At 43.4% G+C, this 27,946-nt stretch overlaps 1 protein-coding gene across 13 annotated transcripts; it reads right to left on the bottom strand.

Annotated features, from left to right (window-relative positions):
* Positions 1-8,032: 8,032 nt before the first annotated feature.
* SLC25A51 (solute carrier family 25 member 51) lies at positions 8,033-27,142 on the bottom strand. Of its 13 annotated transcripts, XM_059141336.1 has the most exons (7): positions 27,015-27,112; positions 26,056-26,164; positions 23,343-23,426; positions 21,876-22,026; positions 16,279-16,394; positions 12,532-12,645; positions 8,033-12,319 (listed from the first exon to the last, which is right to left on the bottom strand). In XM_059141336.1, the coding sequence occupies exon 7, from the start codon at positions 12,276-12,278 to the stop codon at positions 11,385-11,387; it is 894 nt and encodes a 297-aa protein (XP_058997319.1). In that variant the 5' UTR covers positions 12,279-12,319; positions 12,532-12,645; positions 16,279-16,394; positions 21,876-22,026; positions 23,343-23,426; positions 26,056-26,164; positions 27,015-27,112; the 3' UTR covers positions 8,033-11,384. The 13 variants fall into 13 exon arrangements, with proteins under 13 accessions (XP_058997319.1, XP_058997320.1, XP_058997317.1 ...); XM_059141337.1 differs by lacking the exon at positions 12,532-12,645; XM_059141334.1 differs by lacking the exon at positions 16,279-16,394.
* Between the last annotated feature and the right edge of the window lie 804 nt (positions 27,143-27,946).

The raw sequence follows: 27,946 nt of genomic DNA, 5'->3' as shown, positions 1-27,946 counted from the left end.
TTTCTTCCTTATTTCAGTTTCATGTTTTCTACATTAAAGGTTGGCCATTAGATTTTCACTGCATCTTCCATTTTTAAAACATGTTTTCTGGGAAAGTCTAGATTCATATTTTTAGGAAAGTTGGCAGTGTTCCAGATAATATCCTAGACACCAGGAAGTTTTCTCACTAGGTTCTGAGGTACTGTTAAGTTCTTCCATTAGACTGTAAGCTCTTTGCGGGCAGGGACTGACTTTTCTTGCATCCCCAGTGCCCAGTACAGGAGCCGACAGAGTAGTTCAATAAATTTCTTGTTGCAGGAATCAAATGAACCTTAGCCATATGTGGCCTTGAATTTCCATGAAGCCAGAATGTGATGTGCAAATAGAGAAATCTTCATCAGAGTAAGATTTTCTTCTGTCCACAGGTCAGAAAAACTAAGCATTTCTCACGGATTTGGAAAACTGCAAAACTCAATTTTTCATTCACCGAACATTGAATCCCTACTATATGCCTTGTCCAGTCTAACGAGGGACTCAAGGGACAAGGATAACTAAGATTGTAGCGCTGGCTTCACTGTGTGACCAGTACAGGCATACAAGGCCCTACAGTGAGAAAAGCCTCATGCTTGGTGTAAGGTTCTGTTCAATCCATCTTAAAATTCTTAATTTTTTGAGCAAGGAGCCCACATTTCTATTTTGCACCAGGCTTCCAAATTAGATAGCTGGTCCTGCTTTGATATTACCATGCTGACATGGTGGGAATAAGAATTATAGTATCGTCTCCAGTCCAGTAAAGATACATTCATTGAAAACTAGCCATAAAGTGAATGTTTTAGTAAAATAAAGTCTAAAATCTAAACCTAAAACTCCGTCCCTCCCACAGATTTTTTCCACAGATCTTCATCACAATTAGGAAAGCTTTATAAACTGTACTAGGCTTTTACTGTTTCAGTTGAATTCTTTTGAGGTTTTCATGTGGATGAATGTAGAGTTGTAGGTCATTTTAGCTACATACATACATACCTACATGCAACTTTAAGGTTTCAGTAAAACTTCTATTAATATATGCACTGAATGTCTTGTTGTAAGTCTACCTCATAATATGCTTAAAAAAAAATAAATGCTACTTTAAAACATTTGACACATTTTTTTCTGTAGTTAACCTGTTTGAAAGGTTGACGGCAAGTTTGCACTTAGCAGTAGTTTGAAATTTTTTATTTATTTAACAGACAGAGATCACAAGTAGGCAGAGAGCCAGGCAGAGAGAGGGGGAAGCAGACTCCCCACCGAGCAGAGAGCCCAATGCGGGGCTCGATCCCAGGACCCCGAGATCACGACCCAAGCGGAAGGCAGAGGCTTTAACCCACTGAGCCACCCAGGCGCCCCAGTAGTTTGAAGTTTTTATTTAAATTGCCTAGGTGTTTATTTTTAGACCAGAATCAAACATAATGCTGTAACAGAGGCAGTGGCTTGGTGATTCTTGTTTAGGTTATTCTAAACTTTTATTTTTTTTTTAAGATTTTATTTATTTGACAGAGAGAGATCACAAGTAGGCAGAGAGGCAGGCAGAGAGAGAGAGGAGGAAGCAGGCTCCCTGCTGAGCAGAGAGCCCGATTCGGGGCTTGATCCCAGGACCCTGAGATCATGACCTGAGCCGAAGGCAGCGTCTTAACCCACTGAGCCACCCAGGCGCCCCTATTCTAAACTTTTAAATCCTAGAACCCCTATCCGAAAAAACTGAAGAGCATGTGCTCCAGATTTTCATGTCCTCTACTTATTTATATATATATACGCACATACATAGATATGTATGATGTACATATTTCTACATAAAATATTGTACTGTTCTACTACTGTAAATTATAAAACACATACATAGAGGAAGTAAATTTTAAAAGGTTAGAGGCTGTAACAAAGTTCTACATTACCTCCTTTACTTCCAGGGATCACCTTATGTTCCCACGGGTATATGCACATTTCGTTTTGTGAAGGCCACTGTTATAAAACACAGAATGGGCATTTTTTTTTTAAGATTTTATTTTTATTTATTTGACAGACAAAGATCACAAGTAGGCAGAGAGGCAGGCAGAGAGAGAGGGGGAAGCAGGCTCCCTGGCTGAGCAGAGAGCCTGATGCGGGGCTCGATCCCAGGACCCCAGGATCATGACCTGAGCCAAAGGCAGAGGCCCTAACCCACTGAGCCACCCAGGCGCCCCCAGAATTGGCATTTTACACTGAAAACACAATTACTAAGATCTGATTCATTCACGTCTGTTCACTAATGTTCTGGACATCTACAAGAGTAATGTTTATATTAGAGGATTTCATAAATTCTTTATTCAGTGAAAATTATATTCATATCAAGCATAGTGGATAAATTTTTGTCAAGCTGCACACAGATTTGTTTTCATATAGGTACACTTAGAACATGCTATTTTTCACAGTATTCCTCTGAATGACATTTTCTTGTTCTATTATTTAATAGTGTGATGGTTCATTTTACTGTTTTAATTCACTTAGAAAAATGACAATCATATTTGGGACACTTACTTTTTTTTTTTTTTTTTTTAAGATTTTATTTATTTATTTGACAGAGATCACAAGTAGGCATAGAAGCAGGCAGAGAGGGGGGGGGGGAGCAGGCTCCCTGCTGAGCAGAGAGCCCGATGCGGGACTCAATCCCAGGACCCTGAGATCATGACCTGAGCCGAAGGCAGCGGCTTAACCCACTGAGCCACCCAGGCGCCCCTGGGACACTTACTTTTTAAAATAAGTCACTGATGAGGGACGCCTGGGTGGCTCAGTTGGTTAAGCAGCTGCCTTCGGCTCAGGTCGTGATCCCAGTGTCCTGGGATCGAGTCCCATATCGGGCTCCTTGCTCCGCAGGGAGCCTGCTTCTCCGTCTGACTCTGCCTTCCACTCTGTCTGCCTGTGCTCGCTCTCGCTCGCTCTCTCTGACAAATAAATAAAATCTTTAAAAAAAAAAAAAAAAATAAGTCACTGATGAGAAAAACAGAGTGACTCCCTTTCAATTCAGATCATTTTGTGAATTATTTAGATAAATTGATTTAGCTAACCATAGCATTAATTACCACTGTTTCAGTTACTCCTCTGACAGACTTATTTTGGGCTACTTAAAAAGTAGGTTTTTTAAGGAAACAATTATTTGGCATGGTTTAATGCTAATAAATTAATGATTTATATTAGTTTCCTATGATGTAACAAATTACCTACCACAAATTCAGTGGTTAAAAGATTTGGGACACCTGGGTGGCTCAGTCAGTTAAGCCTCTGCCTTCGGCTTAAGTCATGATCTCAGGGTCCTGGGATCAAGCCCTGCATCAGGCTCTCTGCTCAGCAGGGAGCCTGCTTCCCACCCCCTCTCTCTGCCTACTTGCGATCTCTGTCGAATAAATAAAATCTTTTTTAAAAACCCGCAAATTTCAAACAAAACAACACAAATTTGGGCTATCTGGCTTAGTTCGTACAGCATGGGACTCTCCATCTCTGAGTCCTAAGTCTCAAACCCCATGTTGGGCAGAGAGTTTACTTAAAAAATAACACACACACACACACACACACACAAATTCGTATCCACTGAGTTTCCCTCCAGGCCTTTCCCTTCTGGCACAATGCATGAAAAGTGGTGCTTTGATTCCAGCCCATGCCAGAGGCCTTGTTAAAACACAGATTGCTGGTTCTATACTGAGTTTCTGATTTCAAAGGTCTGGGGTGGGAGGCCCCCATTTTGCACTTCTAACCAGTTCCTAGTTGATGCTGGATGTCTGGACACCATGATTTGAGACCTACGAATATAGAAAATGTAGTTAGGGGGCACCTGGGTGGCTCAGTCGGTTGAGCGGCCGACTCTTGGTTTCTGCTCAGGTCAGTATCTCATGGTGGTGGGATCGAGCCTGGCTTGGGCTCCCACACGAAACGAGGAGCTCACTTGGGATTCTCTCTCTGCCCCTGCCCCTTCCCTGCCCCCACCTGTGCGTGCACACACACACTTCAAGAAAAAAAAAAAAAGAAAGAAAAGAAAACGCAGTTAGGGTTTAATTTTTCATGGATGACAGATCCTAGGATCTCTGTGTAGATAAAGGAAGCCCATTTAGAGAACTTTTTTTTTTAAGAGAACATCTTAATTTTGGAGGCTATGATAGATGGACAACTGTCTGTCTGTCGGTACGCCGTTCTCAGTACACCGTCGGGGGCACTGCATCAGTGAGAGCTAAGACTCCCCCAGTGTAAGGCGATGCGTAAGTCAGCGGGCAGGAGGTTAAGTAAGACCATCAGACCTTCTCGGGGACAGACCTGGTGCTGTGTGGCTTCTCTTCTAACTCTGAAAGAGAAGCGCTGCCACAGAACACACGTGCTGCTGTGAGCTGTCGAGAGCTGCAACCGTTGCTCACAACAAATCCGGAAAACGAACACCTGCAACTTACCAGGGCGCACACACCTCAGAACAGCTTTTACAACCTTTTCTGGGGACACAGTGGTCTTCACTGAAAGCATCTGAACCATGGGTACGCTGGACTGCTGCGCTGCCATGAATTCACAAAAGCCCTTCACTATAATAAAAGATCACTTTTCAGGTAAAATGAAGACTTTTCATTGTGATAGGATTATTTTTTTTAAAATAAACTATCTGATTTGAAAACGCTGTATTTACTCTGAAGTAGTCGTTACCTAGTCTTCTATGTGTGCGCACACGCATGCAAGCACTTAATAAGTGTGTGTAATGAAAAGAAGGATTTCCTGCCATTTATTGAAATGTGTAGTTCACCGGCAGGAACATCAGGACCGCTGCCCTTGTCCCTGCAACGGGCAGGGAGCCAGGCCCCTTGCCTCTGGGGCAGTCTTAAGCAGGAAGCTGGTAAGCCTGTGGCAGTCTGCGTGTGGAGGAGGGCGCGGCAGTACTTGCTCATCGGCAGGAAACGCTGCCGTCTGGCATCCTCTTCCAGCGTGGATTGCGGTAGCATCGGTGATTGTGTTTAGTCTAAGAAGAACACACTAAAAGAATTAAACTGGGGGTACCTGGGTGGCTCAGTCAGTTAAGCTTTTGGTTTGGGTCATGATCCTGGGGTCCTCGGATCGAGCCCCACATCAGGCTCCATGCTCAGTGGGGAGTCTGCTTGTTCCTCTCCCTCTGCCGGCAGCTCCCCCTGCTTTTGCTGTCAAATACAAAAAATCTTAAAAAAAAATTAAAAATAAAAGAATTAAACTGAATCAATACAATGCAGACAACAGATAATGTGATAAAGTCCCTAATGATTTTTCTCAGCATTTTATTATGAAAATGTTCAACATACAGCAAAGTTGAAAGGATTTTACGGTGAACACCTATTGCCCAGGATTCTACCATTATCGTTTTCCTGTGTTATCACATATCCAATACTCTATCCATCCATCAATCCACCTTAATTTGTGATATATTTTGAATAAGTTGCAGATAGCTATAGCCATCCTCCTAAAAATCCTCAGCAATACAAATAATTAAAGTTCAGTATTTTTTTTTTTAAAGATTATTTATTTATTTATTTGACAGGCAGAGATCACAAGTAGGCTGAGAGGCAGGCAGAGAGAGAGGAGGAAGCAGGCTCCCCGCTGAGCAGAGAGCCGGATGCGGGGATCGATCCCAGGACGCGGGGATCGATCCCAGGACCCTGGGATTATCACCTGAGCCGAAGGCAGAGGCCTTAACCCACTGAGCCACCCGGGCGCCCCTAAAGTTCAGTATCTTTTTGTTTTAAATTTTCCACATGATGAAGTATACCAGTATTAATGGTACCTTTGCTGAGTTAAGACAAATGTCTGCACCTGTGTTACCCAAACCCCTATCGAGATGTAAATTACACCATTACCCAGAAGTTCCTTCATAGCTCTCCCAGAGGCAACCGTTTTTTTTTTCCCCCAGCATAGATTTGCCTCTTCTGGAAATTCACATAAATGGAATCCCACAGTATGTATTCACCATGAAGATTTTTAAAAGACACTCCTAAGAAATTCAAAGCGTCTCTGAAACAGCGAGAGCAAGTGATAAAGACAGCATCTGAGACCAGATTACGATTCCCTCACTGATAGATACCTCTTAGGAGAACCTCTGGTCTAAGGAGTCAAGGGTCAGAGTCAGTCCTCCAGTGACTTCACGGTGTCCTGAAGGCTCCAGAAGGAACAGCACGGAGCTCGCGCAAGGCCTGAAACAGCCATCACATGCCACAGAAGTGGGCCTCATCCAGCCTGGGAGCCAGCAGGGAATCGAGGGAGGTTTACATTTTCACTTTGGCATTTGTCTCAGGCAGCCAGTGCTCTGTATTTTCTACGAACCTAGAGTCTTCTAATTTAAAACTACTGTCCTTAAATGGGCGGCCTGCCAGTACTGAGCAGCGGGATGTATGGCAAATTCGCTGAACAAAATAAACCAGGAAAAAAACTATAAAAGGCACGAACTGAAATAAATTATTAGCCATTCTGTTTTTCTCTGGCCGGAATTCAGACAAACTCAGATGCAGGCAGTACCGCCCTGAAACACACCGACATGTGTTTGTGTTCCTGGCCCACAGGCAGCAGCTTTGAAGTGTTCCCAACACAGCCAGCAAACCTCTGACCTTGGGCTTCCCCTGGGCTTTCTCAAGGCCCAGGGAACCGAGGCCCCCGCCAGCTCTTTACCCTTCACCCTCATCACTGACACACAAATTACAAACGGAACGTACTTGGTTCCCTTACATTTTCCTACTCTCTGCCCTTCTCAAAAACTCCATGCCTATTTTTTTAGCAGGAAGTGAGGAACCCAAGGAAATCTGGAAATTTCCTGTTCAATTCCTCTCTTCCCAGAAGAGGATGAGAGGATTAAGAAAGTTCCAAAGCGGCTCTTCGCCCACAGGAAGGGAGGAAGCTGTCAGGAGCCAAATTTGAGCTGGGATTCGAAAGTGGCAGGAAACACTGAATACTCACAGTTCGGTGCAAACAGGGAAGCGCTCTGAAGAACAGGAATGTGGAGGCCCGAGAACGTCCAAAGGTGGGGGGACCTGACTTAGTCCCTTAAAGTGTGAGCCGGCTTCCCTGAGGTGACACTCACGACCTCCACAGAGGTGACTAAGTTAATGCAGGGCAGTGCTGTGCTTGGGCAGGGGTGGGAGACGGCGAGAGGTGGAGGGCAGAGGGCGGAGACCGAGCAGGCGCCGAGTGGGGGCTACAGAGTACTCTTACAGCCATTCCCACAATGGATCCAAGGGAGAGAATTTGGAAAATTCTATTTTATCCTCAATTTCGATTTCAAAATCAGCTCTGCTCACTGGAAAAAAGTTCCCCCTTGGCAACTTCTGAAACTAAATGAGGTTGGGCACCCGCCTCCGAGACGCTCCCCCGCACCACCCGGGGAGAAACCCCGCCCACACTCTCCCCACCCACCCACCCCCGCCCCCATCCCTTGGCGCTCCAGCGGTGGGCTACACAGACACCGCAACAGAGGACACGTACAACACGACACTTTCATCTGTTCTAAAGTTCAGGATATTCACGTTTATGACTAATTCCAACCCCAAACTGTTGTTTTACAAGCCTGAAGCCAATCGCTCCCTTACCTGCTGGTCCTCATCAGACAGCCTCAACAGTCCCTTGAGTCCAGGGGCACCTTAAAATTTAACGTGTAAACAGCAGGCTTACATAATGTCAGCCTTCTAACAAAAAGGAGCAGTTATTAAGTTAAAAGTAGGGGGAAAAAACCCTCAAAAAGCACAACATCCAGATCATTTAGCTTGGGGGTAAACATGACCTGAAGGTACACTATACCACGGAAGTTATTAATAAACTGAATATACTAATTAAGTTTACAGTCAGTAGAGAAAAGTTTACTTCATTTGAGAAAAATCTGGAACTCCTCCTGACCCAGTAAGATGGATCAATGAGGGGCTATTCTACCTGCAAAGTTACCAGAGGAAGGTGCTGAAGAGTTGGAAGTAGTATGCTAAATGTTTTCTCAACAAAAAGACAAACCACAAAAAAGTGCTAGTAACCCTAACCCAACCATAAGAGAAGACCAAATAGAATGGACTGAAAATAAAAACAACTTTATTCCAAACAGAATTACCAAAAGAATGTTAACTGACACTTTTAACAGGTTTCATTTAAAGTCAGTCACAAAACTCAAAAAATATTAAACATAAACAGCTTTGTGTGCTTAACCACTTTTAATAATGAAACTTAAAAAAAAAAAACCCAAAAAACAAAGTGGAGACTCCCCCACAATCTGGGAGCCATTTAGGCAAGCAAATACTATCAAGCAAAAAGACGGCATTAAAAATATTAAAAATGAAAAATCCTCAAACTTAAGGTGAACGCCTGTTAGATCTTGGATACGTATGCATTTATACATACAAGAAAACAAGAGTATTTTAATTGACAGGAGATCAAGTCTGAGCGCTCACCCCTCCTTCCCACGTGATCTCCTGCCTTGCCTTCACTTGGACCGCACACGCCTCTCGAACTTCAACTGCTCAGACCTGCCATTTCTCCACACGGCACGATCAGCGGCCCCAGAAAGGCCTCCAGGTCCCATTCTGCACATGCGGTCTGCCGCCCATGATTCTATGTTCGCACAGCGTGAGAACAGTGCACAACCAATGTCATCAAGCTAGGAAATGTCACGTCTCCAAAGGTGATTCCAGATACACAATTCTGTTTTATTGCACAGCTTACAATATATAGCAGGCAATTACATAATCAACCATAAGGTAAGATGAATATTGACTACTGAGACAAAAACATTGACTGTCTCTAGCCACAAATGAAACAAAGACACACAAATCTGCCACCTCGGAGAGGTTGTGTTTACTCTGTGATGCAGTCCTGAGGGCTCTCACCACCCTAAGCATGTTAGATACAGAATCCGTTAAGACATCTCTGGTGGCGTCAGAGATGAAGTATGGGAGGCAGGGCCGAGGGCCCCGAGCTCATAAGCCGTCTGTGCCACATATGTAACAGAAAGGCCACTTTTAAAGCTCTTCAGGTAAAGTTATTCAGTCACGTTTGCCTTTTCAAAATTACTACTAATTCACACCGAAGGTAAAAACAAGTGGTTAGGATCTCATTATATAACACATTTTGACTTCTTTTAAGATTCAGACAAAGCTGTTTGCTACCACAAGCAAGTTCTGTTCAAATTTTTTGTCAAATTTAAGAAGTCTATAGGACAACACAAAACCATCCCTGGTAATATATTTACAGTTTGGTCTCCAAAAGCTGTAAAAAGTGACAAAGAAATCCAAGTATGAGTTAAAAACATTAAAAATATTTGTTGTTTTTAAACGCCACAAGTTTGAGATTGCAGAAACCAAAGCATCCCCTTTTCAAATTCTCACTTGTATTTCACAGAAGTGCTTTAGAACTTGGGTTACCTGTCACCTCACAGGAGTGTATTAATAGACAAAAGGAAGCACATCCCCAGGGAATGACCCCAGGCTAACTCACCTGCCACAAGCTGTGGTGGGCCAGAGGCCAAGCACCACCAGACCTCACGTGCCTTGGTCATTCATTTCCCATACCGCGCCCCCCCTCCAACTCAACCCGCTTCAAAGCCAGACTATTCAACAAGCCAAAGGATGCTACTCATGTTACTCACGTTTATTTGGTGTCAAATCCTTGCTTTCTGAAATCCTCACCTCTGCATCTTGGTTTCCAAAGTAAACTGCCATTTCCAACACATTTTCAAAAGGGCTGTTGTAAAGCTACTGAGCCTCATTAGTGCCTGACAAGTGCTTGATGCTGCTTCCCAGTCCTTTATGGTTGGAAGGATGCTTATTTGACCAGCCATATTGCATTTAGAGGTAAACATTGCTTTTGGACTATCTGCCCAGAAACTGAGTAAACTACCGAGACCCTGATTTTATTTTGGTCATTGTGTGCACATATTCATATGCAATTACCCAGAATGATGAAAAACTGGTAATAAGAAACCAAACTACTCTGCCATGTCAGATGCTGGCAAGCAATCATAACTACATATTTACAGATGTGGATTTTTAAAAGACTGATAAACTACTTTTCTAGAATGTTTCAAGTTTTATTAATTATTCAGTTGGTAAAACAGGGATTTTGCTTCATCGATCTGGAAAAAATATTTTAAAATCTGATTCCTTTGACAAGTTTTTCTCTATCAAGTAAGGGATGAGTATGCTATCCAGCTATTACGAACTAGTAGCATTTAAAATTAACCCAACAAATATCTTTATTTTGATCTTATCTCAAACTGTCTTACTGTTTTAATGATAAAATGATAAAACTGGGCTCCCAAATGTAAAAATCTTAATAGACGTCTCTATTTCAAGACTCAAATAAAACAGCTAATACTGGGGGGAAAGCTATTCTGAGATTTGTTTTCTCCCCTTCTGTAATGCTTAAAAACCAGGAGAGAGAAATCTAGAATCCCATTAATAGACTTCCAAAATACAATCTTATAGAAGTGTGTTTTTTTTTTTTAAAGAGGGTTTTAAGAAAACAGGATACTTCCATATGACAAACTACAGCTCAAAGAAAAAACACTCCCCAATCTCCCAAATCTCTTCATGAAGTTGGCAACAATTAATCAAAGAAACTCAATTAACCAGAGTTTGCAATTAATATGAAATTTCTTCACAGGAAGAAATGCCTGTAACGAAACGTAAGTCTCCCCATGTTTTGGCAATTAAATAAGTGAAATTAACATAAGGGGATTTGGGAAGGGTTTAAGGTCACACTCAGAACTAAACACAAAACCTTCCAAGCTAGACAGGAAAATGGGAGCTTGGACTAGCTGCTTGGTTCTGCCACACCATGTCTGAGTAGTCTAGATAAGGACTATCCAAACAGGTACTTAGTTTCAAAATATAAGCAATTTATCATAAAAAAGACTACACCTATTAAGCTGTTCTCTTCTGTTGTCTGTCCTACATGTATATGCTTATGTTTAACGAAGACTATCCTTTGTAACTCCTCCTAAAAGCAGAGAAGCAAGAAATGGAGTTAAGAGAAGGAAGCCTGAGAATTCACATGGCTCTAAGAGCCTTTACTCTGGCTGCTCATGGCCACTGACATTTCAATACGGAAGATTTTAAAGACTTTTGGGAAAAAGAATCATACCGTGGCTGTTTTCCTTGTCAAAAGCAGTCAGGGAAACAGCTCTTAACCAGGCAATTAGCCTAAAGTTCTCGGATAATAATGAAAAAACAAAACCAAGAACCCCTTAAATTTTCCTATTAGAACCTTTTATTCTGAATTTGTTGGTGCTTCAAGAAAACAGCTTTGCCCATAATTCATTGTGCCCTGAACTTATGACACCAACTTGTATTTGGCCAACTAGAAATCAGGCCAAAACTGCATTCTTCTTAGGTCTATTCAGTTAACAAATGGCACTTAACTGATGGTTTCTTTCATATAATCTTTAACAAGAACTCATAAGTTGCATTGATTATGCCCCAAGAGATGAGGGAGCGATGGTAATTCAGGTGAGCACCTCTGAAAAGATTCGTCAGCTTCCTGTCCCGCTCTAGCCAGATTTTCTGGAAAACCTTGGGAAAAGACTGAAACTCCCCACCAATCTGAGACTGCATGCGAGTCTTCACGACATTAACTGGGAAAAACAAGATTCCCAACATGGCACCCAACAGACCTCCACAGATAAAATCATTGACCAGATGAGCACTGTGAGTCGTGGCAGTAGGCAGATGCTCCTTAATGGGACCTCGAAGGCCAAAGAAAAGGACATTGCTGAATCCATTACGGAAAAGAACAGGTACCAAGCCTCGATAATACTCTCTAATTCCATGGCATCTGAGTGCCTTGAAAGCGTGGTAAGTGTTTGTAAATTTGTCATGATGCTTGTGGTCTTGAAGTAATGTCTGAACTCTTTCCAATGGAGTGAAAATTGCTTCTGTCGTCCCTGCAAGCACTGCGGCCACACTGCGGGTCGCAAACTCGGGGGTACGGACGTGCTTGCGGAGAAGACAAGATAAGTCCTCATAGAGCCCAAACATGAGCGCCAGCGTCGTCGTCTTCTGCATCAGTGGGGGCAGGATGCCCCGGTACAAGTTTCGGAAGCCATCCCTCCGCAACTGGAGCACCGCGTCCCGGGTTTTGATCCCATACAGCTGCTGCCGGAAGAGCACCTTCTGAATGGGAAATGTGATGGCTACATTGTTGAAAGCTGCACAGCAGCCACACAAGTAATGCTTCATCTCCCCGACATTTGCGATATGAGGTGACAGGTCTTGTTTTGAAGATGTCAGGATGGGCGGCCTTTTTTCATGAGCTTCTGAATCCACCATGTTGCTTAAGATCTTTCTTCTTCATGAAGGGTATTTTTGACCTACAAATAAGAAAACGACAGCAGGTCAGCCATCACAGACAGGGCTACACATGTGGAATGTTTCCTTATTCCTTAAACCTTTAATTACTGGACACTATTACATTTTCCCTGTTAGACTACGTCAGTAATTGTGACAGTATTTTCAGAGGCCCCTCGAGATCCCTGATACCCTTGCAGGGGTCCAGCAGGTCTTTCCTTTTCTAGCCACGTACCTGTGTGAAGCTGGATTTTCTGCATCTACTTTAACCAGAACAACTTCGCACCACACACAATGCAGAAGCAAATACGGGACCCCACCTATCTTTTACACCAGACATCACACAGACCTGCAAAATGGGAAAACACACTCTTCTCATTAATTTTTTGGAAAATAATTATTTTTCATGAAAATGTGTTGTCTATGTTAACATGTTATTTTAAAGCAAATTAGGAGCGCCTGGTGGCTCAGTCAGTTGAGCAGGTTGAGTGTCCAACTCTTCATTCTGACTCATATCGCAATGTCAGGGTCACAGAATCAGGCCCTGCATCTAGCTCTGCATTCAGGGTGGAATCTGCTTGAGCCTCTCCTTCTCTCTCTCCCTCTGCCCCTCCCCTCTCCCCTGACCCATGCAGGAGTTAATACATATACAAATTTTAAATAAATGCATATAAATTTATAAATTATAATTTATAATAATTTTATAAAATTTTAAAAATTATAATTTCTAATTTAAATAATTATAAATTATAAATAAATATTTTAAAATAAATACATAAAGTGAATTATCTTTTAAAATTTAGATTTCTAAGACCATAAATACTAATCCAGATAAATAAAGGCTCTTTAGGGTCCACAATAATTTTTAAGTGTAAAGGGGTCCTGATACCAAAAAATTTGAGAACTACTAGACTAATTCATACATACTACACTACATAATGGTCTACACCATTATCTTTCTGAAAAAGATTCAGTCTTCCCTTGAGAAATAAACTAACAAAATATGCATTCATTCATTCATTCTGTTCACTGACACTCACTTAGTGTCAACTCTGGACTAGGCCCTTTGCCAAGTGCTAGAGATTTAAAAGCAAGGAACTCACAGGGGACCTGGGTGGCTCGCCAGTTAAGCGCCTGCCTTCAGCTCAGGTCATGATCCTGGCAACCCAGGATCGAGCCCCATATTGGCCTCCCTGGTCATTGAGGAGAAGCAGACTCCCTGCCATCCCTCACCCCTGTTCATACTCTCTCTCAAATAAGTAAGAATCTTAAAAAAAAAAAAAAAAAAAAAAAAAAAAAGGTAAGGAACTCACAATGTAACAGGAGACTGGCAAGGTAAACGAGTACCGCACAGTGTACATACCTTGTAGGACAGATACATGCTGTGCATAAGGGACATTGAACATGCACCTTGGAAGGCAGACTGGAAGAACAGGTTAAGGGAGGCTTGCAGGAATGTACTATCCACTGTATTTTCCCAGTGTTACCAATGAAAACACCAATATTCTCTTTTGTCTGAGGTATAGAAAGTAAGTGGAGCCGGCACTGTAAGTTTGACTACAGGGGTGCATGTTCCCACGACGTTCCCACGACTGCACCAAAGGAAGGCAGTGACTCTGGAAGGCTGCCCTGACAAAGCGGCTCTATCAGATGCTGAAGATCTGAAGCTTACATCCTCGGGCTTATCTCACTGAGTAAAACGAAGGTTAAAGTCCTCCCCCAGAACACACCAGCATCCTTAAAATGGCAAGGCTATCCTGTTGCCACACATCTAAGTCTGATTTTCTCCAAAGGATCTAAACAGCTGGATCATCCAGAACAATCCTACAGCCCAGAAATAAGCTTTACTGGGGGACTACATGGCAATTTTATTGTATCTTAGAACAAGCTATGTATTTTTTTTTTTAAGGGATCTCTAAATCCAACATGGCACTCAAACTCACTACCCCAAGATCAAGAGTCCATGTTCCACCAACTGAGCCACTTAGGGCCCCCAAGAGGCTAAATATTTTTAAGCTGCTTTTACTTCCTCAACAGTATACCACATTTATGAGACCACTCAATAAAAAAATATCCTGACTAAAAAATGAGCAAAGGACTGGAATAGCCATTTCTCCAAAGGAGAGATACAAGAAAAACAGAACTCCACCCATCTTTTAAGCCAGACATGAAAGAAATCTACAAAACTGTAAAACAGGGGTGCCTGGGTGGCTTAGTTGCCTTCAGCTCAGGTCACAGAGGACATGATCTCGGGGTCCTGGGATCAAGCTCCGCATCATGCTGAGCTTCCCCATCACTTTGGGCTCCCTGCTCAGTAGGGAGTCTGCTTCTCCCTCCCCCCCCATGACCCCTCCCCCATTCATGCTTTTTCTCCCTTTCTCTCTCAAATAAATGAAATCTAAAAAACAAAAACAGAAACAAAAAACACCTTGGGGCAACTGGGTGGCTCAGTCGTTAAGTGGCTGCCTTCGGCCCAGGTCAAGATCCCAGGGTCCTGGAATTGAGCCCCCGCATCAGGTTCCCTGCTCAGTGGGGAGCCTGCTTCTCTCTCACTCCCTGTGATTGTGTTCCCTCTCTCACTCTGTCTCTCTGTCAAATAAATAAAATCTTAAAAAAAAAAAAACACTACCAAAAAACTGTTAAACACACTCAGATGCCATGAAAAGATCCTCGACATCAATCAACAGAAATGCAAATCAAAAGCACAATGAGATCATTAGGACAGTTACTATTTAAAACAAACAAACAGAAAATAACAAGCGTAGGCAGAGCTGTGGAGAAGCTCAGTGTCCCTGTGCACTGTTGGTGAGAATGTAAAATGGTGCAGCCACTAAACTAGAGCGGCAGTTCTACAGAAACTTCCAACAGTACTAACAGGATTCAGCAGTCTCATTTGCAGGAATGTTTCCGTTAAGAACTGAAAGCAGGGTCTCACGAGGCACACAGGCACTCCACAGCAGTGCAACTCACAACAGCCAAGAGGTGGCAGCACCACAAGCACCCACTGCCGCATGATACGTTCAACAAGACATGGTATATACACAGACAGTGGAAAACTATGTGGATAAGGAAGTCCTGTTATATGCTAGGACAGGGGTGAACCCTGTGGACATTAAGTAAAATAAAGCAGTTATAAAAGGACAAGTACTGTATGATTTCACTTACAGAAAGTAGAATGGTAGTTGCCAAGAGCCTGGGGAAGGGGGAACAGGGAGTTTTGGCTTAATGGGTATAGTTTCATACATCAACTATTGAGCATTCAGGACAAAAGATGTTAAAATGTAAACACTATGAAGTGCAGGCCAGGGGTGCCTGGGTGGCTCAGTGGGTTAAGTGTCTGCCTTTGTCTCAGGTCATGATCCCAGAGTCCTGCAATCGAGCCCCACATCCGGGTTCTTGTTCAGCAGGAACCTGCCTCTCCATCTCCGTGTCGCTCTCCCTGCTTATTTGTGCACTCGCACTATCTAAAAAAAAAAAAAAAAGTGCAGTGCACAGCTGAAGCAGAGAAAGAATCAGAGAAATCAGTTCCTGGGGAGCTTATATCTACAGGAGCCACAGATACATAAGAGCAAATACGAAACACACATCTGCAACTCCATTCTAGGAGTACAGCCTATGGAAATAGTTACTCATACAAGATGTACACAAAGATTCAACTAGGTGACAGTCACAAAAACGCTCTTAAGAAGTACTGAATAAGAACTAAATGCTCAACAGTAAGAGGCCCACTAAATAAATGAAGATGTAGCCACCTGATGGGATGTCATATAGATATTAAAAGAGTACTGGGGCACCTGGGTGGCTCAGTCGTTCAGCATCTGCCTTCGGTTCAGGTGAGGATCCCAGGGTCCTGGGATCAAGCCCCGCCATCAGGAAGCCTGCTTCCCCCCTCCCTCTACCTGCCGCTCCCCCACTTGTGCTTTCTGTCAAATAAATAAAATCTTCATAAAATAATTTTTTTTTCTGTTTCATTCAGACTTACAGGATAACACCGTCAAGACGACCTTCATTTGCTTTTTTGTTGGGGACTTCTTCCTCTTTGTCTGCTTTTACACTGGCTTCTTAGCATACTAAGAAAATTAAATTCAAAACACTGCCCTGTCAGAGATTAGAGATAAATGAGAACCCGGCCTCAGGGGAGACAGGACATGCAAACGATAGACTACAGAACAGTAAATGTGAGCACGGAAATATGCACCAGGTGTATAATGGCTCCCACAGAGAAAGGGGTCATTAACTAGCTGTCTGGAGACAGGGACAGGGCGGGATAGGGCGTGTGGGCAGAAGCACATTTAGCTAACGGTGGCAGCGCAGGCTGAAGTGTCAGTCCTGAGTCAGAGGCGCAGCAGATCGAGTTCTCGAGGAATTACTCAAATATGTTCTGTAGAGCAGAATGTGGGTGGAAGATGGGTGGGTGGCAGAGGACAACAGGGAAGCAGGCTTGAACCGGCATTACGAGACCCTCAGGAAGATCCCAAGACCCTCTGACACTGCTCCATACTGTTTTTTTTTTTTCTTTCTCATGAGAAGCAAATGGAAACAAGCTAGTTTCCTTAAGTATGTCACACCAGGGTCTGTGTGTCCTCTTCCCACAAGATAGACCACACTAAGAAGAAAATGTATCACTGAACACTCTGGCTCAAAGTTTCTTTTTTCCCTTGGAGTTCCAGCTGGCTTGGTCCATGTTTCTATTAGAAATGATAAACTTGGGACGCCTGGGTGGCTCAGCTGGTTGAGCAGCTGCCTTCGGCTCAGGTCATGATCCCAGCGTCCTGGGATCAAGTCCCACATCGGGCTCCTTGCTCAGCAGGGAGCCTGCTTCTCCCTCAGCCTCTGCCTGCCATTCTGTCTGCCTGTGCTTGCCCTCTCTCCCTCTCTTTCTGATAAATAAATAAAATCTTAAAAAAAAAAAGAAAGAAAGAAAAGAAATGATAAACTTGCTGAGAAAAACTATGACTAGAAAACCACTGCTGGCCCAAACCCTGTCAGAAGGAAGGTCCTGAAAGGGGTCAGCAAACGTTCCTTGCCACTAAGTCGCCTGGCTACACCAACACAACTTGACAGTGCCGGGGTGCAAAGTTTCACTGTCCACCCCCACAATTTGGGGGAGCCACATCACCTCCGGGCGCCACTCTGTTCACAGGGAACACGCTCTCCCCTTGGGCAAAGCACTGGGAGCAGCGGGACTTAGGGCTGAAAGCTGCTCAGCACTACTGTGAATCAGTTTAAAGGGGCAGGAAAAATTGTTCCCTGGTGTTCTGAAAATGTGTTCCTCTGCAGTATAAATGATCAAAGTAAAGCCTAGCTCAGAGACAAGAATTCTTTCTCATCTTGGCAGGTATTAGAACAATGAGGGGCGCCTGGGTGGCTCAGTTTGTTAAGAGACTGCCTTCGGCTCAGGTCATGATCCCGGAGTCCTGGGACTGAGTCCCACTTCAGGCTCCCTGCTCAGAGGGGAGTCTGCTTCTCCCTTTAACCCTCCCCTTCTCATGCTCCTTCTCTCTCTCAAATGCATTAAAAAAAAAAAAAAAAAAAAAAAAAGATTATGATGTCACCAAGATGCTCAACTCAGCTAGATTCCTTGGAGTTGGGCTGCTTATGAATCCAATAAACAAATGAGTCATTTCAATGAAAATTCACAAAAGAGGGGCACCTGGGTGGCTCAGTGGGTTGGGCCTCTGCCTTAGGCTCAGGTCAGATCCCAGGGCACTGGGATCGAGCCCCGCATCGGGCTCTCTGCTCAGCGGGGAGCCTGCTTCCTCCTCTCTCTCTGACTGCCTCTCTGCCTACTTGTGATCTCTCTGTCCAATAAATAAATAAAAATCTTAAAAAAAAAAAATTCACAAAAGAAACTTTTTTTAGGAAAAAATGACACATTAATAATAAACATTTTAGGGGCGCCTGGGTGGCTCAGTGGGTTAAGCCACTGCCTTCGGCTCAGGTCATGATCTCAGGGTCCTGGGATCGAGTCCCGCATCGGGCTCTCTGCTCAGCAGGGAGCCTGCTTCCTCCTCTCTCTCTCTGCCTGCCTCTCTGCCTACTTGTGATCTCTGTCTGTCAAATAAATAAATAAAATCTTAAAAAAATAATAATAATAATAATAAACATTTTAAAAAGATTTTAAGAGAAAATAAAGTTGTAAATCAATTAAATACACACATCTCCCCACTCCAGGCTCACTACCCTCAGGGTTCTCCATGTCTAGACTCACTGTGGGAAAGCCTCTTTACCAGTCAACCTGCCACCAGTGACACTCCCAATGCATTGTTATCTTCTAATAACAGCATGGAGATACCCCAGTATTTGGAATGACTGTGTAATACTCTACCAAATGGACATACTATATGCAATTTATTCTATCTCCTATTTTGGTCCCTGTTTTTTTGTTTGGGTTTGGCTTTTCCTTTTTTTTTTTTTAAAGAATGCTGCTTTGGGCAACCTTATACCTACCTATACCTTGCTTGGGTGAACTCTTCCAAGTTTATCTGTAGGATAAATCCTCAGAATGGCACTGCTGGCTCAAAGAGTAATACATTTAAATTTGATAGCTACTCCAAGCTACCCCAGAACTTACGAGGATGTATACTTCCATTATACCTATGCCAGTACCAGGGCCCCCACCGTTTCCAGCATCATCTGATTAGAATTTGTCATTTAAACTTTCTGATTAAGATACAGAGTTTTGAGGTGTCTGGGTGGCTCAGTCAATTTTAAGCATCTGCCTTCAGCTCAGGTCATGATCCCAGCATCCTCGGATCAGCCCAGTGCTGGGCTCCCTGCTCAGCAGAGGGGCCTGCTTAAAAAAATAAACTACAGCATTTTTTCATTTTTGATCATTTGAACTTATTTTACTATAAATTTTCATGTTATCCATATTTCTAATAAGCAGAAAAAACTTTTCTGAATTGTAAAATTTCTTTATATATGAAGAAAATCATTCCTGGTTCTAGTAATCAAATTTTGGCAAATACTTTTCCTACTTTATCATTTTTGTGATACTGAAGTTCTTAATTTGGATATTAAGTCTACGATCTTGGCTTCTAGGCTTTATAATGTCCTCCGAAGGCCCTCATTACTCTAAAAGTATGAAGGAGTAACCCACGCTTCCCTCTACAAGCTTCACGGTTTCATTTACCAGCCATACGGGAATCTCTCTGGAAATTTCAGTGTAAGGAGTGAGGCAAAGAGAAGAGCCTGCCTCTGGAAATGACGGGTGAGCACATGCCCGTGGGCGCATGCACATGTGTCTGCACCGGCTCTGCTCCGCCAGCAGCCCAGCGCTTCTGGAGCACCAACCTGCTCGGACCTGCTACAGGGCTAAGACTCGTGTCACCATGTTGTAGCGCTTCCCCACACTCTTCTCAGAACTAGCAATTTTCTTGGATCGCAGACTTATCCTGATAAACTTTAGTGTATCTCTGTCATATTCCTCCCAAAATTCTTGGTATCTTACAGAGAAAGTGACTTCACAGATAAATGAAAAGACCTGTCAGTTTTCCAACATCAAACCATATTTCATAGGAATATGTCTTGAATTTCTTTTTTAAGATTTGAAAGAGGGGCGCCTGGGTGGCTCAGTGGGTTAAAGCCCCTGCCTTCAGCTCAGGTCATGATTCCAGGGTCCTGGGATAGAGCCCCGCATCGGGCTATGCTCAGCAGGAAGCCTGCTTCCTCCTCTGTCTGCCTCTCTGCCTACTTGTAATCTCTGTCAAATAAACAAATAAAATCTTAAAAAAAAAAAATTTGAGGGGCGCCTGGGTGGCTCAGTGGGTTAAGCCTCTGCCTTCGGCTCAGGTCATGATCTCAGGGTCCTGGGATCGAGCCCTGCATCGGGCTCTGCTCGGCAGGGAGCCTGCTTCCTCCTCTCTCTCTCTGCCTGCCTCTCTGTCTACTGTGATCTCTGTCAAATAAGTAAATAAAATCTTAAAAAAAAAAAAATTTGAAAGAGCGCGTGTAGTACTGACAGCGGGTGAGGCAGGAGGAGGAGAGCAGCAGACTCCACTGAGCACAGAGCCCTATTGAATATCTCAGGACTCTGAGATCATGATCTAAGCAAAAATCAAGAAACAGTGGCTCAACTGACTGAGCCACCCAGGTGCCCCCCAGATCTTGAATATTTCCTACCTCTAGGTATTTTATCTTTTCAGTTGCTATTATGAACGGGCCTTTTCCTTCCTATTCACTTTCGAACTGTTTATTGTCTGCATATGACAAAGCTACCAATTCTTATGTATTAAGGTTAGAATTAGCCAACTTACCAAATCCTCTTGCAATTTCTCATTTTTGGACTGGTTTGCTTTAGCTTCTACTACATAAAATACCACAAATAATTCTGACTTCTCCACTATAAATAAATCTTACTAGATTTGCAAATATTTCCTGGACAAAATTAAATAGTAGTAATAGTGAGTATCCTTTTATTTTTGACGTGTATGGGAACTTTGCTAGGAATTACTATGAGGCATAACACTGGCCTTTGGGGTGAGAAACAGAAAGTTGTCATCAGAGGATTAATAATTGAAGTTCTAGCAGTTTCAAGTTTACATAGGGAAATAGATCATCATGACACAACAATGTTTACTGAACTTGTCCCTATAAAATCTGTACCCACTCAAGTAACCTTCCCTGTTCACCATCTAAGCCTACCCATATTTAGGATTGTGCTACAAATATGAAGTAAAGCATGTCTTTCCAGTGCTATCACTAATTTCATTGGATAAGCTACCTTAAAACCCCCAAAACTTCATTCTGCATTCATCCTAAGAATTAGTATATCTTCTATTATAATGTTAGCCCCTTCCCCCTGCTATTTACCAGGAAATTATGTTTCCCATTAAAATTACATTCCATTTTTCTAATACCAATGATCACCTGGTAAGGGCTTAGAGAGTTTTCAAACATGGGAAGGGCAAACACATTTATTCCTGTTTTACTGAAATTCAACCACCTTCAACCCCTCCCACCACCACTCAATCAGGAACTTTGGTCAAATGCTTTTAGGAAGCTACTGAGATGACCATATGAATACTAGAGACAGAACCAGCATAACATTTTTGAGATGCAGCTAACAGCCTCAATTCAAATGCTGGCTCCAGCATGGATCCACTGTGTGACCTTCTTCAAGTTTCTCAATGTCTCTATGGCTTAATTTCCTCATTTATAAAATAAAGATGCTACCTACCTCATAGGTTGGCCCAGTCATTTGTGTTACTATTTGTACAATATCCAGAATACTCTAGAGCACTAGAGGTGCTCAACAAGGATGGCCTATTATTATTATTAGTCTCTAATGCATTTATTTGGTGTATATGTTAGCATTATTTCTTGTTAATTACTTGCTCTCATAACATGGTTATGAATACTCCTTGGCCATGGTGAAATATTTTTTTTAATATATTACTAGATACCATTTGCTCATATTTTATTTTAAAGTTTCACATCACTAGAACATACCAAATTTTTAATTTTATTACTATCTCACACCAAGTTCAGGCATCCATGTTCCATTAGCTCTATAAAAACGATCTGTCACTTTTCCTTCCCAAGGCTGGTCTAAAATTTAAATCTAATCAAAATTACCTTTTCCTTCAAGTTAAAGAAATTCACCTGTAACACCATCTGGGCCTGGTGTTTTGGGGGATGGTAGCTTTTTGATAACTTTCTCAATTTCTTCCATTGTTACTGTTCTGTTAGGTTCTTTCCTCCACAGTCAATTTTTATACTGCAGTTCCTTAAAAAAAAAAAAAAAAAGTTCTGGTTTATTTACATAGTCTTACAAAGTACTTGTTGTTTTTATTTTTTTATTTTTTAAAAGATTTTATTTATTTGACAGACAGCGATCACAAGTAGGCAGAGAGGCAGGCAGAGAGAGAGAGGAGGAAGCAAGCTCCCTGTAGAGCAGAGAGTCCAATGTGGGGCTTGATCCCAGGACCCTGGGATCATGACCTGAGCCGAAGGCAGAGGCTTTAACCCACTGAGCCACCCAGGTGCCCCAGTACTTGTTTTAAAAAAAAAAAGTACTTCTAGGGGCACCTTGGTGGCTCAGATGGTTAAGCAACTGCCTTTGGCTCAGGTCATGATTCCAGGGTCCTGAGATCGAGTCCCTCATCAGGCTCTCTGCTCAGTGGGGAGCCTGCATCTCCCCCTGCCTCTCTCCCTGTCCCTAATGAACAAATAAATAAAATCTTTAAAAAAAAAAAAAACCTTCTAGTGTTTCTACTTATGTTCCTTTTTTTCTTGAGCAGCCAGTTTGTCAAATTTATATTCCTCCCATGCCAGACAGAAAAAACAGCTCTTGAAGTTACCAGTTTTACTATTTTCGGTTTTTAAATTTGTTTTCCTCTTTATCTCTTTTTTCCTGTTTTGTCTAGGTTTATTACATTCTAATTTCTTAAGTTGGGTGCGTATTTTTATTTTTTTTCTTAATTTTTGAGTGTTTAAGGTGATGTATTTTCCTTTGAGCGAAACTTTTTAATATTACTTTTTAAGGGGTGCCTGGGTGGCTCAGTGGGTTAAAGCCTCTGCTTTCAGCTCAGGTCATGATCTCAGGGTCCTGTGATGGAGCCTCGCACCGGGCTCTCTGCTCTGCAGGGAGCCTACTTCATCCCCTCTTTGCCTGCCTCTCTGCCTATTTGTGATCTCTATCAAATAAATAAAATATAAAATATATATATATTACTTTTTAAGATACTCAAAGAATTTTGGTCTGATGGTTGCTTCATCATCTCCTGTTTCTTTGACATAGTGGCGTCGATTTGGGATTATATATGCTCAGCTCCAGAACCAGAACCTGTTTTGGCTTTGTGTGTCTTATCATATCTTTTATTTATGCTCAGGAGAAGAGCATCTTTCTGGTGGCCCACAGGAAGATCATACAAGGATAGATCCTAAAATTTGGCAACTGTGCTCTAGCCTCAAAAGATGTGAGATAAAAACATCCTGGAGCGGGAGAATAAAGCAGCAGCAGCAGCAGCAAGCCAGTTACATTAAGTCCATTACTAAGTGTTTTTGCCAACAACAGGACAATGGTAAGAGAAGCATACAAACCTGAAATATCCAGGCACCATGACAGTCTTGCCATGGAAAGAAAACTAAAATAGCCAATGGCAGCCATCTTTCTGCTAGAACAATCTGAAATGCAGGGGGGCGGGGGAGGAGAAGAAGAGAACTTAAAATGGATAAAGAAATTTATTTTTTTAAAGATTTTATTTATTTATTTGACAGAGATCACAAGTAGGCAGAGAGGCAGGCAGAGAGAGAGGAGGAAGCAGCTCCCCGCTGAGCAGAGAGCTCGATGTGGGGCTCGATCCCAGGACCCTGGGATCATGACCTGAGCCGAAGGCAGAGGCTTAACCCACTGAGCCACCCAGGCACCCCAAAGAAATGTTTTTTAAAAGTCCCTGTTTCGTCCTGCAATTTTAGTGCATTTTGGATAAATAGGATCTCCTGGCACAGATATGAGAAGCCGTAGTTCTGATATCTAGCTATAGCTTCCTTGATCTGCTGACTGCATCGTTTTGATTTGCTTTTCTGGAAAAGCATTTTTGCTAAAAGCTGTACAGACTGCCTCCTTCCTACACAGCAGTCTCTCAGTAGTTTATACAGTATGGTATTGTGCCATGTGGCATTTGAAGACACAATTATTTTTAAGATTTTTTTTAAGTAATCACTACACCCAACATGAAGCTTAAATTCACAACCCCAAGATCAAGAGTTGCACGATCCACTGAGTCAGCCAGGCACCCTAAAGAATCAGTTTTTAAAACTGTTAACCCATTGCTGACTTTATTATGTTAATTCCCGTTTCAACAGCAGTTTTCCTTACTCAGGATACACTTCTCGTGTATGACAGCTTTCCCTCACACACCATTTCTGTGGGTATGTATTTATCTAACTTGGGAGAGAATTGGGGGGAAAAAACCACCCACAGCTTTTCGATTTAAAACACACCTGCCTGTTACATTTTTTGCTCTAAACCAGTTAAAGAAACCAATGGCATTTTAATTTTTTCTTTTTTTCGCCAATAGCATTTCTAGTTTAAAAAAAAAAAAAAAGAAGGAACTCTGAAGATGCTTAAAAAGAAGTCTGCCAGGGTAGAGCTGGGTTATTATTAATCACTTAGTCTTCTACATCCTTACTTCTTGCTATTTCAGCTGACAGACATGAATTTAAGAACTCTTATTAGAACCAGACTTGCCAATCTAAGATTAACCAACATTTAAAACAGCTTAGCATACAAATGCTTTATATCCATGTAATGCTTTGCTTTCCTTCAATCTCAGGACTACAGAATGATAAAATCAACAATACTCTGGTTAATGTATATATGATTATATAATACCACATTGTGACAACTTATGAATGTAAGATATGGCATTTACATACTGAATAAATACAATTTTAAATTCTAAAGGTACCACCTGCAAACCATTCAAACTAAGTTATTTGTATACACGACCTACAAAATTTTGTCCATGTTCACTTTTAATTTTTATTGGAATGACTTACTTCCCAAAATTTTACAAATTAAAGTTACTTCAGCTAGCTTGTCATGGCTGTTTGTAATAATGGAGACTGTTATTAAACAGAAAACTATGGCTAGCAGAAGATAGCCATTTACTGACCCATATATTCAATTATTTTAAGATATTTTGACATCACCGTATAGGTGCCTGGGTAGCTCAGCCAGTTTGGCATCTGCCTTTAGGTCCTGGGATAGAACCCCAGATTTGGCTCCCTGCTCAGCAGGGAGCATTCTTCTCCCTCTCCCTCTGCCACACCCCTCTACCCAACCACAAACCTTGTGTACTCTCGCCTCTTGCTCTTTAAAAAAAAAAAAAGAAAAAAGAAAAAAAAAATCGCTGTACATTTAAAGTCTCAAATTTTTAAAAATTGGCCTGGGCATAGAAAAAGGAAAGTAACAAAACCCTCTTAGACTTCACAGATTTACAACTTTCCCTCTACATTTTAACCTCCTGAGACTTGTGAGGTCTTCGAAGAAACCACATGTGGAAAGAAAATAAATAAATAAAGCTTTCCCTCTAGTTTCATCCCACACACCAGGATGGTATGAATAGATTCTTAATTTGGCAACAGAAGCAAGGACAGTGTGCATAGTATTCTGTGGCAATGGAGTTTAGAATTCTACATGTTTATCTATACTGTGAACAGAGCTAAATTTCTTTACTAAACTGATCTCTGTATTTAAATTCCTTAACATGGATAAATCTTTGTCACTGTAAAACTTATTTACCGTAATTTTAAACTGTTTGTTACCTGAAACACTCAAGCTCTGTGAACAGTAAGAAGCACAGTTAATAAGTTGACTTTCAAGCAACTGCAAGTATCAAACTTTTGTGGCATAATTAAACAGTGTAAAGTCTAAATACTCACTGTAATTTACAGCCCAGGTGGATAAGCAAGACCTAGATGTGATCCCAGCACAAAGGTCTTTGTGCAAGAACCGGGGGGAAGGCAAATGTAATTCTCAAAGGATATGAACTCCCACAACTCAGCAGGTCTGAGTCAGCAATGAGAACAAGATCAGTCTGGGTTCCAGTCCTAGTTATGACACTATCTTGCTACTATACTCAAAGCAACGTCCCTAATTTAAAAAGTCAATTCTCTGGGCTTAATCTGTTAAAGGACAAACCAAATACCTCCACTCAGGGGTAACAACTTGTGATTTTTTTCTTTAGATGAAAGGTGACTCCAGATCCAAAGCGCCTAACCTGTGCTCTGGAACCGTTGGGATACCCACCTGACCAGCTCCAGCACCTTTTGATTTTATTGAATCCTTTCCAAGCAAGGGTGGAGAAGGCTCTAACTGGCAAGGGCACTACCCATATACTTCCAGGACTTCTGTTTCACTGCTTACATGTAGAGAAAGAGGATGGGAATTAAGACCAGCTGAGTATAGCTGACGGGGCAAAATAAAGGTTATGCCCAAAGGGTAAATAGAGCTAAGGCATCGACAAACTCTATCTAGCTACGCTCAGTGGTAAATAATCAGTACAGAGATTAACGAAGAACACCACCGCCCGCCTGCCCGCCCCCAGAAAGCCTTGTACAATTGAGTTTCCCACAACGCGATGCAACATGGTGTCGCAGAATAAGCACCGCCCGGCAGTGACTAGACTTACCGCCCTCCCGGCGTCCATTTCCCCAGTCTGGGATAAGAGGGGCGGGGGTTGGGTGGGATCTCCGAGGCCCCTTCCGTCTCCGACAGGGAACTGGCTCAGGGGGCCCGGAATCCCAAACCCGCGGGAGGGCAGGGGCCTTCCGCCGTCCCAGCGCCGCCCGCCCCCGGGCGCAGGCAAAGCCCAGCCCTGCCCGCCCTCCGGTTCGTGCGCGGCGCGAGGCACCTCCCCAGCAGGGGCGCGTCCGCTGAACGCACAACCTTCTTCGCCGGAAAGGCCCGCTCCGGCAGCCAGACAGCGCCCCGCGGAGCCCCGCGGAGCCCCGCGAAGCCAGGCGGCTGGCGGGGAAGCCGGGAGCCGCGGGGGCGTAGAACCCACCCGGTGCGGGAGCGCCGCCCTCTGCGGCTCCTGCGGCTGTGAGCCCCACCCGGGAGGGCGCGCGCGCGGGAGCGCCCGGGAGCGCGGAGAGGAGTGGGCCCCATTGGCTGCGCCAGGGGGCCGGGGCCGGGCGGCCTCCTCAGACCCTCCTTCAGCGTACAGGCCGGGGGGAAGGCCCATGCCGCCAGCCCGCCGCACTCACCCATAGCAGCGGGCACCCGGCTGCGCGCCCGGGTCCCCGCCCGGTAGCCGCCAGCCCGCAGGTCTGCGAGCCGGCGAGCAGCGGCCGCGCAGGCGCAGACCTTGACCGAGCGAGTGCGCGGGGCGTAGGGTGACGCGCTCGACGCTGCCCGACTCGGATCACGTGAGGCAGAGGCCGCCGCGCCGCCTCTGCCTAAACCCGCAGAATCAGGTGACCCCGACCCAGTGCCCTTGGCATCCACGGGGCAGGTGTAGCGTAACCCAGCACACCTGTCGGAAGGCACCGGGGCTCTGCTAACCAGAGCACAGGTCTCTTGGCGCCATACGGTGGCCTTGCCTTGCCACAACTAGTCAACGCGTTCTCCAGCGTGCAGCCTGGGGAGTGCCAGCCGGAGTTAACAGTTGTGGGTGGCAAACGCTAAAAACCTTTTCTGGCTCCCCTTTGTAGCCGTGGTTAGATTTTATCAAACCCTCAGAGTGGCCTTTTTCCGCTACCGGTACCGCAGGCCGCAGAGGAACACTTGTGTATGATTTAGGACATACAAATAACTTAAAAATTATTTTTTAAAGATTTTATTTGACAGAGAGAGTTAGAAAGCGAGTGAGCACAAGCAGGCAGAGCAGCAGGCAGGGGGAGAAGCAGCTCCCCGCTGAGCCGGGGGAGCCTGATGCAGGACTTGATCCCAGGACCTAGGTTGAAAGTAGCCGCTTAACAGACTGAACCACCCAGGTGCACCCATACAACCACTTTTAAAGTGTCTTTTCTTTCAACCTCAGACAGTTTGTAGGTGTTGGACTCTATTGCACTAGGAAATGGAAGGGTTAGGTGAACTAATAGCGCTGACGCTTCTGGGAGTGACCTTGGAAAAGTCACTGGTTCCTAAGCCCCAAGTACCTGTCTGAAATACAATGCCGGCTTTGCATGCATCCTTT

The sequence above is a fragment of the Mustela lutreola genome, chromosome 12 (assembly GCF_030435805.1).
Source record: "Mustela lutreola isolate mMusLut2 chromosome 12, mMusLut2.pri, whole genome shotgun sequence".
Taxonomy (NCBI): Eukaryota; Metazoa; Chordata; class Mammalia; order Carnivora; family Mustelidae; genus Mustela; species Mustela lutreola.
This window is presented reverse-complemented; position numbering and strand designations above follow the sequence as displayed.